Source organism: Muscardinus avellanarius (genome assembly GCF_963383645.1).
Source record: "Muscardinus avellanarius genome assembly, chromosome: 3".
Lineage (NCBI taxonomy): Eukaryota > Metazoa > Chordata > Mammalia > Rodentia > Gliridae > Muscardinus > Muscardinus avellanarius.
The window spans coordinates 141,139,159-141,151,453 of NC_137788.1; the positions used below are offsets into that span (position 1 = coordinate 141,139,159).

A 12,295-nucleotide genomic window follows, 5' to 3' on the forward strand; every position below is an offset into this window, starting at 1 on the left:
AACCCTTAATGGAACTTGAAATACATATTTTCTTTTTCATTTTGATTTGTTTAATTTTTTGGAAAAATAATACATTGGCGTAGTTCAAAAATCAGTATCATGTAATCACTCACAGCCACCAACCCTGCCCCTAATCAAGCTTTTTTTTCTTATTTATTGTGGTACTGGGAATGAACCCAGGGGCATTCTACCTCTGAGCTACACTCCCAGCCCTAATTTTTATTCTTTATTCTGAAACAGCATCTGACTAGGTTGCAGAGGACCTCACTAAACAGCTGAGGCCGGCTGTGAACCTGCGATCCTCCTGTCTCAGCCGCCCAAGTACTGGGGTTACAAGCCTGCGCCACTGCGCTTAGCTAAGAAGATGAGGTTTAATGGGCTCTATTGAACTGATTGTTTCCACCCAGCCAGTCAAATTTGTGAAGAGGAAATATGGGTTTTGATATCATCGAAACTATCATCAACTGCTATCGGTTATTTGGACATTGTTGGGAGCCATCTGCCCAAACTTTGCTGTTTTGCGATGCACAGGTCAGCCTGGCTCTACCATGCCCTCGGATCCGAGAGCTGCGTGTAGTAACAGTCTCTCCTGGTCTCCCTCATGCCTGGACTACCCACAGCGATCCCAACTTCTGCGTTGTGTCCCCTCTGCAGGTTTTCTTTTGTTTTGCTTGAGATGGAGTCTTGCCAAGTTGCCCAGGCTGGCCTCAAACTCACAGTCCTCCTGCCTCTGCGTCTCCAGTGGCTGGGACTACAGGTGCGTGCCCCCATCCGTCACCCCCTGGCATCTATACCCAAGACAACAAGAGGAGTTTGTCGCAATGTATTTGAATCCGATTTTGCCGAGTTATGTGATGCAGTGGATTCGGAAATAGTGTTCTCAAGTCATTTTTACTGTACCTATCAGAGCAATTTCCTGTTAACGAACATGATGACATTTTCACTTTGGGTTTAGTATATTTTAGAACAAATACCTAGGAACAAATTTTTTTTTTTTTTGGTGGTACTGGGGTTCCTAGAAGCCCTTCTACCTCCGGGCTACACTCCCAGACCTAATTTTATACTTTTCTTATTTGGAAACAGGCTCTCCTAAGCCAGCGCGCGCAGCTGGCTTCAAACCTGCGCGATCCTCCTGTCTCTGCCTCCCAAGCGCGGGAATTACAAGTGTGTGCCACCACGCCCGGCCTAGGAACAAATTTTTTAATGGAGTACACGTGAGGGAAAAATGATCCGAATGATCTATTTTCTGTTATGTGTCTTTTTACCACAAGCTAAGATATTTAAATACAAGAAGAAAAGGGAGGGAGAATACACAAGTACACATTATGTAAAATAATCTACGGAAACAGAAAAATAGTACTACTTGTCTCTGGATGACACTAAGGGTGTCCCCCCATTTTTCTCCATTTCCCCCTTTCCTTTTAGGGTCGTATATTAACTGATTTTGTCTCTTTGGAAGGTACACAGAGCTTTAATAGCCCCATAGAAAAAGTACCCAGCAAAAGTCAGCCTTTCCCAGTTCCTTGGGCTTCTTGTGTGTCCGCCCTGGTGTCCTGGGGTAGGGCCAGGCAGCTTTAGGACGGGTTGAAGTGGGGGCCCCTTCTCTGTAGCCTCTAAATGGGGAACTTCAGGGTCTTAGGACTGGGAAGGGGAAGAGGCACCAGGAGCCGAGGGGACACACGGGAAGGGGCGGGTCCGCCCAGCTTCAGTGGCCCTGCTGGGTCACAGCCCACCCAGAGGCCATGCCTTCCCTTACTCAGTAGGCCCGGGGAGGTGCTCAACAACTCCCAGCCTGGCACGGAGGTTAGGCCCAGCCTCAAAGGCAGAGACGTGACCGTGCCAGAGGAAGACGTGCAGACCCATTCCTGCTCCCTGCATGAGTGGCCAGCTACGTGGCCCGGCTTCTCCTTGTAATCAGGGGTCCAGCTTAGCTCACATAGCAGAGAGCCCAACTCAAAAAATATTTATAGTGGCAGGTGTGGTGGCACACGCTTGTAATCCCCGCACTTGGAAGGTGGAGACAGGAAGATCGCGCAGGTTTGAAGCCAGCTGTGCTGGCTTAAGAGACCCTGTTTCCAAATAAAAATATAAAATAGGTCTGGGAGTGTAGCCCGGTGGTAGAAGGGCTTCCAGGAACCCCAGTACCACCAAATATATATAATTTATAGTTGGTCGTGGTGGTGCATGCTTGTAATCCCAGTACTTGGGAGGCTGAGACAGGAGGATTGCAGGTTCAAGGCCAGCCTCAGCTACTTAGTGAGGCCCTCTGCAATGTAGTGAGACCCTTAATGTTTCAAAATAAAAGAATAAAATAGGGTTAGGAGTGTAGCTCAGAGATAGGATGCCCATGGGTTCCATCCCCAGTACCATACACACAGAATTTATAGCCAGGTGTGGTGGTGCACACCTGGGTCCCAGTTCTTGGGGTTAAGATAGAAGGCTTGCAGATTCAAGGCCAACCTCAGCAACTTAGCAAGTTCCTCAACAATTTAATGAGACCCTGTTTCAAAATTTAAAAATAGGAGTCAGGAGTGGTGGCGCATGCTTGTAATCCCAGCATTTGGGAGGCTGAGACCAGAGGATCGCGGTATGCGGACAGCCTCAGCTACTTAGGCCCTCTGCAACTTAGTGAGACACTGTTTAAAAATAAAGAATTAAAAATAATAGGGTAGGAGGTGTAGCTTGGAGGTTGAATGCCCCTGGGTTCCATCCTTAGACCCGCAAAAATAATAATAATAATAAATAATAATAATAATAATAATAATAATAATTTAAAAAATAGGGCTGGGGTATATCTCAGAAATAGAATGCCCAGTATCCCCAAAATATACATATTATTTTAGACTATAATTAAAAGAAAAGAAAGGCTGGGCGTGGTGGCGCACGCTTGTAATCCCAGCATTTGGGAGGCTGAGACCAGAGGATCGCGGTACACAGACAGCCTCAGCTGCTTAGTGAGGTCCTCTGCGACTCAGTGAGACCCGGTTTCAAAATAAAGAATAAAAAAAAATAGGGCAGGGCGTGTAGCTCAGAGGTCAAATGCCCCTGGGTTCCATCTCCAGACCCGCAAAAAAAAAAAAAAAAGGAAAGGAAAGGAGAAAACAGGTTCAGAGAGGCGGGTGGCCATGGGGACCTTCGCCATCTACCCATTTACTCCATCGATATTGACTTAGCACCCGCCTCACTTCCCACACGGCGTCGAGGTGCAGACAGACACTTATGACGGTCCAGTTTAGCTGCCCACTAGGGGCAGCCGGACCGCTGGCGTGGGGACAGTCCCAGCCTTCTCTTACATCTGTGAACTTTCAGCAGAGCAGCGATGCTCGGCGTCATGTGTGTGCCTAATAGAAATCCCATTATCCCTCCCCTCCCACCCGGCCACCCCACACCCACGGCAGCCCGCTTCCGAACAGTCGGCCACGGCTAAAAGCAGGTGCTATCAGAGCACTGTGTAGCCAGGCGGAGAGAACTGCAAATACAATCCTAATGAGGGACAGGGCCACGTCTGCCCCCACGCTAAATGTGCCCACCATGTCTGAACCATGAGGTCTGTTTTTTATCATTTCTCTGTCTCCTTTTTTTTTTCCCTTTGGCCACCAGGCTACTAGTGATTTGTAGGGCTGCCCCTAACCACTCAGGGCCCAGTACGTAGCCATCACCCCTACGTATCAGGTCCCAGGCAGACCCCACTGATTGCTACAGCTGTAGGTTCAAAGATCCCTGCCGTGACCGAGCTGGTTCAAACTGTGGGTAAAACACGAGCTCCTGGGCTCTGACGTCTCCTGTGAGCCAAGCGCAGGAGTGTTCACGGAAGCCCTTAGCGACATCATCTCTGACTCCTCCGAATCTTCTTTCGCACCCTTCCTTATCGTGAGCTAATGCCGAAGGCCTGGCCGGCACTCGTGTTTTGGATAGACGAGCTTTAAATGGAATCCTTTGAGTTTAGGGGTTTTCTTCCACGACTGGGGGAGAACAGGGGATGGAACCCAGAGCCCTCATATATGCTAAGCAAGTACTCTCTGTCTGAGCTACATCCCCAACCCTTTTTATTTTGAGACAGGGACTCACCAAATTGCCAAGGCTGGCCTTCAAACTGTGATCCTCCTGCCTCAGCCTCCCAAGTACTAAGATTACCAGTGTGGGCCACCACGCCCAGCTCTCCTTCTACGATTTAAAGATTAGTCATTTCTAAACTGGGTGCGGCCCGGTGGCAGAGTTGGGTTTTGTTATTTTGTAGGTTTTGTTGTTTTGGTTTCTTTTTTTCTTTTTTTTTTTTTTTTTTTTTTTTTTTGGTGTGGGGATTGAACCCAGGGACATTCTACATCTGATCTACATCCTCAGCCCTATTTTATCTTTTATTTTGAAATAGGGTCTTGCTAAATTGCTGAGGCTGGTCTCAAACCTGCGATCCTCCTGTCTCAGCCTCCCAAGTACTGGGATTACAGGCGTGTGCCACCACGCCCAGCAGGCTGCAGGGTTTAGTAGCAGCACCTTGGCCGGGGGGAGAGAAAGCTGGGAAGAGGGACCACATGGGCCTGGCTACAAGTTCCTGCTCACCCAGTACTGTTAGAACAGAACATCTTTTCTGTAAATTAAGCTTCACAATACTGTCCTGTTCACATCCTCCGATCTTCTTACCTCTCTGGGAGTTAAGAGGACAGAATTTTCCCTCCATTTCCTCAGTAGACCCTGAGAATCTGAGGCCCAAAGATCCAGTGATATGCAAGTATCCTAACTTTTCTGTGCCTCAATTTATTCATCAAAATGACAGTGACAAGGGCGTCTACTCCACTGGCTGCTGTCAGGATTAAGTGACTGAATATACACATGGCCCTGACGTATACACACCTGTGTCTGTTCACACATCATTAATGCTCATTAAATTTTAGTTACTGCCGGGACTGGTGGTGCACGTCCGTGAGCCCAATACTTGGAGGCTAAGACAGGAGAATCACAGGGTTGAGGCCAGCCTCGGAAAGTTAGACCCTCAGCAACTTACCACGACTCTGTTTTAAAATAAATTAAAAAAAAAAATACAAGGGGTAGAGCTCAGAGGTTCAATCCCCAGTACTACAAAAATAAAATTTCTTTTTTTAAGCCAGGCATGATGACCCATGCTTGTATCTTCAGTACTTGGGAAGCAGAAACAGGAAGCTCACAGGTTCCCAGCCAGCCTCAGCTACTTAGTGAGACCCTGTTTCAAAATAAAGGAATAGCCGGGCGTGGTGGCGCACGCTTGTAATCCCCGCGCTTGGGAGGCACAGACAGGAGGATCGCGCAGGTTCGAAGCCAGCCGCGCGCGCTGGCTTAGGAGACCCTGTTTCCAAATAAAAATGTAAAAATAGGTCTGGGAGTGTAGCCCGGAGGTAGAAGGGCTTCCAGGAACCCCAGTACCACCACCACTAATAATAATAATAATAATAATAATAATAATAATAATAAATAAAGGAATAGCTGGGTGTGGTGGCGCATGTCTGTAATCCCAGTACTTGGGAGGCTGAGACAGGAGGATGGCAGGTTCATGTCCAGCCTCAGCAATTTGTGAGGCCCCCTGCAATTTAGTGAGACCCTGTTTCAAAATAAAGAATGAAATAGGGCTGGGGATATAGCTTGGACATAAAATAGCCTTGGGTTCAATTCCCAATACTGCAAATAAAAAAATAAAAAATAAAAATAAAAATAAAGGAATAAAAGAGGGTTGGGAATATAGTTCAGAGGTAGAATGTCTCTGGGTTCAATCCCCCAGTACCACACACACACACACAAAATTTTTTTTATAGTCAGGTCAGGCATGGTGGCAAACACTTGTAATCCCAGTAATTAGGAGGCTGAAACGGTAAGATCATAAATTTGAGGCCAGTCTCAGCAACTTAGTGAGGCTCTTAACAACTTAGACTCTGTTTCCAAATGAAAAATAAAGCCAGGCTTGGCAGTGTACATTTGTAATCCCAGTACTTGGGAGGCTGAAACAAGAGGATCACAAGTTTGCAGCTATCCTCAGAAACTTAATAAGGACTTGTTTCAAAATAAAGAATAGCTGGGCGTGGTGGCGCACGCTTGTAATCCCCGCACTTGGGAGGCGGAGACAGGAGGATCGCGCAGGTTCGAAGCCAGCCGTGCGCGCTGGTTTAGGAGACCCTGTTTCAAAAATATAAAATAGGTCTGGGAGTGTAGCCCGGTGGTAGAAGGGCTTCCAGGAACCCCAGTACCACAAAAAAAAAGAAAGAAAGAAAGAAAGAAAGGAAGGAAGGAAGGAAGGAAGGAAGGAAGAAAGAAAGAAAGAAAGAAAGAAAGAAAGAAAGAAAGAAAGAAAGAAAAATAGGGCTGGGGTTGTAGCTCAGAGGTAGACGGCCCCTGGGTTCATTTCCAATAGCACACATGCACATACACACAAATAATAATAATAATAAAATAAAAAATAAAATAGGGCTGGGGGTGTAGCTGAAAAGTAGAATGCTAGCTGAGAGTGGTGGCCAGAGGCCCTCAGCAACTTAGTGTGACCTGTTTCAAATAAAGAATGAGAAATAGACAGCTGGGTGTGGTGGCACACGTTTGTAATTCCAGCATCTGGGAGGCTGAGACAGGAGGATCACGGTTCAAGGCAGCCTCAGCTACTTAATGAGGCCCTTTGTAACTCAGTGAAACCCTGTTTCAAAATAAAGAATAAAAAAAGGGCTGGGGTGCAGCTCAGAGGTAGAATGCCCCTGGGTTACATCCCCAATACTACAAAAAAAAAAAAAAAAAGGAAAGAAAGAAAAGAAAAATAGGGCTGAGAGTATAGCTTGGAGGTAGAATGCCCCTACCTTCAATTCCTAGTACTAAAAAAAAAAAAAAAAATTCTCACTCATGTGCTAGTGTAGCTGAGCACTGGAGAACAGTACTAGAATCCAGATCCCTGGGCCTGGTGATGTTCCTGTGAGCGCTCCCCCTGGCCACCCCCAGCCCTGCTCTGACTTTCCCTGGGGGCTGTCACCTCATCCCAAGCCCCAGGGAGCCAGCCACGGACAGGGGGCACCTGGTCTATGCCACTCAGGAAGCTGCCGAGGCTGCTGCCGCCACACCCTGCTTCCAGACCCTGCGCAGGAACTTCTCCCTGCCCCAGCTCTGTCCTAGGGAAGCCGGGCCCAGGGGCTCTAAGCTGGGACAGAGGTCGTAGGGGTAAAATAGCCAGGGTCTCCTTGCCTGCCCGGGGCTACCAAGCAGCCTAGATTCTCAGGTCCTACCCCTTCCCCAATTGTACATTCTGAGTCAGAGTGACGATGTGGTGACTCACACCGCCGTCCCCTCCCGGGGCCCTAAGCACCCTGGTGACCGCAGCGCATCCATCCAGCTCTGTCTCCATTGGCTTCTCTGGGCTGGTCCTCCACCCTCTTTGTAAAGACGGTGAACCTGAAGCCCAGAGCAGCTAGGCTGCCTTCCCCCAGGCAAGTCTTTTCACCCAGAGAGCACGAAGAAGCGGGCGGCTCACATGCTGGCCTTGGCCCCAAGCAGTGTTGGCCCAGAGGGCAGGAAGGCCTGGCTCACAAGCCCCAGCCCCAGGAAAGGGCCCAGGGAGGCTGGGCGAGGACTGAGGGCAGGGCCAGAGAGCCCGCTGTGCGGTAGGAGGCGGCCCCTAGGACAACCAGGATCCCCAGCTCTGACCAGAGAGGTCTCCACCGGTCCCCAGGAGCCGCTGGGAGCTGGCAGAGCTGGAGGAGCAGAAGGAGGTCCCAAGGACGAGGGGCAAACCCAGGGGAGCCAGAGTTCCAGCTGGGCTTGCAGGCTGCTGGCCCGGGCCAAGCCAGTCCACCGCCACCACTGGCCGGGGGCCGGATGGCAGGGCTGAAGGGGCTTGATTTATGTCTGTGCTGCATGTAGGGAAGCGAACAAACAAGGGCTTGTCCTGCCTGGCCGCCTCCTTCAAGAACCCCGGAGGTCTGAGGCCCGAAGAGCTGGCTGGGGGGAAAAGAATAAGCATGTGGTGTGCCGGTGAGGTGCTGGGAGCCCTGGGGCATCGGTTCACCTTCAGTGATCTCAAGTGTCCTTCTTTATCTCCATTGTACAGATGGGGAAACTGAGGATCAGCCACATAAGATGACTTACCCAGCAATAAAGCCAAGAACTAAAGCCAGCTTCGATCCCCAGACCTCTGACTTCTTTCTCCTCTGCCCCCACCAACATGGCCTCTGCAAGCCCCCAACCCTGTTAGACTTTCCTGGGAAGCTCCTGCTGTAGGGAAAGGAATCTCAAAAAGGAGAATCAGCCCCCCCCCGGGAGCACAGAGAAGATTTCTCATCCGCAAGAAATTGGTCCCCCGGCCGGAGGACCACTTTCACCTTCCAACTCAGAAGCCCCAGCATCTCCACGACAGTTAAGACCCCAAAGCAACCGCTAGCCTCATGGGACAGCTTCTCTTGCCCTTCTGGAGACATCTCAGACTAGTAAACCCATTCCGCATGTTTACCACCCTGGCCCTCCACTCACCCAGAAGGCATCTTGGAACTGCAGCTGGGGCATCATCCTCAGGCGGCCGCCGCTGCAAAGCTCCAAGCTCTTGCTCCTGCCTCCGGCCGGCTGCACACAGGCCCAGAGCCAAGAGCACCGTCCCAGTCTGGGCAGAGCTGGCCGCGGCCCCGCTCCCCAGCCGGCGCCGTCTGCAGGGCCTCCGAAGGCAGCCACAAGCCAGAGACACCGTGGACCGGAGGGAAAGGGCGCAACCTGTTTTGCTGGGGACTGGAAACGCAGCAAAATGAGGAAGGAGCCTCAGGGCCCAGTGATGGGTGGGCGGGCCACAGTGGCCGGCAGGGCTTTCACTGGCCCCAGTGATGGAGGGACACAGGCTGGGATCAGGGCAAGGAGCAGGAATCCCAGCCCTGGGTGGGAGGCAGGGTCCTGGAAGAGATACAGGCTGTGCACTGGCCAGGCAGCCTGAGGCCTGCACAGGAAGGTTTGTGCAACCTCCCGGGGCAGGCACAGGGCCCTCGCCCACAGGAAGTGGGTCTGCTCTGCTCCCCTGTGGAGCCCCGCCTGCCAACACCACCCTGCAACCAGCCTCTGTTTGCCCCTCCCCAGCCCTGGAGCTGGTGGCAAGGAGGGGCCCAGGAACACCTGGGCTGTCACCTGCCCACCCAGCCCTCTCCAGGCCGGGCCCAGAGGGGCTAGATTCTCAAGGCACCCCCAGTCCTGGCTGCCTGGTGCCCCAGACCTGGTCCGACCCCAAGGGGCTCACAATCTGGGGCAGCTGTGGCTGTGTTCTGGGGCTGTGGGAGCACGGAACAGAAAACCCAGGGAGAGCAGCCTGAAGACGGGCGCTGCCCCTGCCCCACCACAAGTCTCCAGGGAGAGCCCCCCCCCCCCCAGGTAGGGTCTTTAGGCTGGAGGAATGTGATTGGATCCGGAGAGAGAGATGGCCTTAGAACACAGATGAGGGTCTGCGTGGCGGTGGACACCTGTAATCTTGGTACCTGGGAGGCTGAGAAAGGCAGATTGGGATGGCAGGTTCGAGGCCAGCCTCAGCAACGTAGTGAGACCCTGTTTCAGAATTAAAAGTAAAAAGGTTCTGGGGTGCAGCTCAGAGGTAAAATGCCACTGGGTTCAATCCTCCGCAATACACATAGAGAAAGAGGGGGGGAGAGGGAGAGAGAGAGAGAGAGAGAGAGAGAGAGAGAGAGAGAGAGAGAGAAGAAAGAAAGAGAAAGGCACAGAGATGGGAGTTTGGGAACCTGGTTGAGGCCGTCTTCCATTTTATGGGCCTGCCTTTCAGGAGCTGAGGGTCCCTAATCACCTCCTAGCTCTCAGAACCTCCTAGCTCAAAGACCCCCCAGTCTTTGGAAAACAAACAGTGTCAAGAATGTTTCTGAAGTTTCTGGTTTGGTAGAACAGGAGTGAGGGAGAATGTCCGGAGGAGCCAGGGTCTGCCCACTCAGGGGAATCTGCTGGCAGGGAACCCTGAGCCCAGGGTGGGCTGGAGAAAAGGATGAGTCAGGGACTGTCCACAAATCACTACCCTCCTCATGTCTGCCTTCAAATTGCTGGGGTGGTAAGACAGGTGAGAGCCGCTGCAGAAGAAATAACTAGGCTCCAAGTGCCAGTTACGCAGACTTCAGAGAGATGAGGCACGCCCAGGCCCCTGGAACTGCCACTCAGCAGGGAACGTGTCAGGAGGATTGCAGAGGAACAGGGCTGCCCAGGAGCCCCGGACCTCTTCCGGGATCCTTAAACTTGAGCTAATAAACCTCGTTAGCCTCATGGCACCCAGTCAAACCTTCTGTTACTAAAAACATTAGCTAAAAACAGCTAATGGTGTGGTCTCTTTGAAGCTGAGTGTGGTGATACAAGTCTGTAATACCAGTCCTTGGGAGGCGGAGACAGAAGGATCATGGGTTCCAGGCCAGCCTCAGCAACTTAGCAAGACCCTGTTTCAGAATTTACAAAAGGCTGCAGGTGTAGCTTGGAGGTAGAATGTAAGTCACCATCTTGAAGCTTGGACACCAGATGCTGAGACTACACCTCTCCTCCTGCGGCCTCAGCGCGGCTTCCCAAGCTCACTTTACTTCCGTCTATCGAATCGGGTGATGCCTCCAGTTCTAAAGCAGACTAGACACCCGGGGCTACTAGAAGCTTCCTTTTTATTGGCAGAAAACCTCTTAGCTGGGCTCCCTTCCCTGCCGCTCCAGGTGTTTTTTCCATCACCTCCCACAAACATCTGTTGCGAATAGGCCTTTCCCTCTCTCGGAGGCCCCTTCCCACGCCTACTTCCACAACACGGCCTCCTTTCTGGAAGGCCTTCCTAAACCTTCTTTGCTGGGCCCACCCTTCCATTCCTCCAGGCCAACTTCAAGGCTCCCGCCCAGCACGCGAGGGCAGGGAGACAGCCCCGGACAGGGCCTCGCTGCTTGTGGGCTGGCGCAATTGGGGAAGGAAGTAATGGGAGGGGCAGGCACCTCTTTTCTGCTAGAAAGAGGTTCTCTTCCTCCCCTTCCTCCCCTCCCCCTCCACGTGAGCACTTGCAGCTCCCAGGCAGGGCTGGGCGATCAGAACAGCTAATTTGGTTTGGGAACACGTACCAAAGTGCCAGGTGCATCATTACACGTCTTGCATGATTCCCTTACTTGTCTGTCATCCTTTGCAGATACGCTAACTAATGACTGGTTTATGGGACCCACCCAAGGCCTCACAGCTGGTAAACAGGGGGCCGGTGTGGTCCCCAGTCTGTCTGATGCCAAAGCACATGCTCTTACCCTCTGCAGTTATCTTTCACTGACAGCTCTCTACTAACAAGAGGGCTTTTCATTCTTCCTTTCTCTCGTTCTGTCTCCAGAACCTCTCATCTCAACCAGTGGATGGAAAATGGTACCCAGGAGGCTTTGGGAGCTGACAGCACTACTGTGACAAGATTCCAGCCATGGCAATGCTCTCCTGCATTCAGAGTGTTATTTGCATCAGTTGGGGATGCTTTGGGCTGCAAGGAACATACACCAGAGGGTCTGGCAGGGAGGAAGCACGTATTGCTTCCTGGGGGCAGTGCATTCCCCAGGTGTACCATGTGAGCACTCCATGTGAGCACTCCACTGGTCAGCCCCATTTCTCAGTTTCTCCTCCACTGACCATCCTCCTCCTTGGACTGGAAGCCAAGAAGGTGCAGCAGCTCCAGTCTAGACTCCAGACAGAGACACATCAAAGAAACAAAAGGAATGCCAATTCATCTTCTCCAGAGTGCTGTCTGCCTCGCCTGCCTTCTCATTGGCCAGAATCGGGTCACATGTTCGTCCTTCACCATCACTGCCAGGGAAGTGAGACACCTCGATGGGCTGTTGAGGATGCTGGGAGCCAACCACAGTGGCCACCTGGCCCTCTTCAGTGCCAGTCCACATATGCTGTTGGATACCAACGCCTGCCAGGCCCTTCTGAGACTGGGTCCCAGAGCAGAGGCTGATCTGGTTTCTGCCTCAAGGGACTTGCAGATGGAAAGGCAGGTTCTAGGAAGCTCTCTGCCCAGGCAGGGAGGGTGACTTGGAGGGGGTGAGACCAGAAGAGGGTGTTGTGATAATTTGAGAAGATGAGGCCTGGCTGGGGTGACCAGGTGGATGGGTGGATTGATAGGACATCACGAAGCAGAGGAGTGAAGGAGGAGGATGAGAAAGGGAAGGTCTGGCACCAGGGCTCCTCCCTCGCCAGCTACTCCTCCCGCACCCCAACCCCAGCCCCTGCAGAGGGGATTCCAGTCCTGAAATCATACTCTTAAGCAGCGGAGCCCCACCAAGGCTGAGCCCCAGCCTGTTCTGCATAGTACTTGAACGCATCTGCCTGAAGAATT

The 12,295-nt window shown here is 51.7% G+C and overlaps 1 protein-coding gene across 5 annotated transcripts in view; it reads right to left on the minus strand.

Moving 5' to 3' along the window:
* The window catches only part of PSTPIP1 (proline-serine-threonine phosphatase interacting protein 1), a gene marked incomplete at both ends in the record, with an annotated part of 42,607 nt that extends 34,087 nt beyond the window's left edge, over positions 1-8,520 (minus strand). For 4 of the 5 annotated variants that reach the window (XM_080692078.1, XM_080692077.1, XM_080692075.1 and 1 more), the window contains one exon: positions 8,464-8,499. In XM_080692078.1, coding sequence (XP_080548204.1) covers positions 8,464-8,499 — 36 coding nt within the window. Of the gene's footprint in view, positions 1-8,463 lie in introns of all 5 variants that reach the window. The other variant, XM_080692079.1, reaches the window with a different exon arrangement.
* Positions 8,521-12,295: the final 3,775 nt, after the last annotated feature.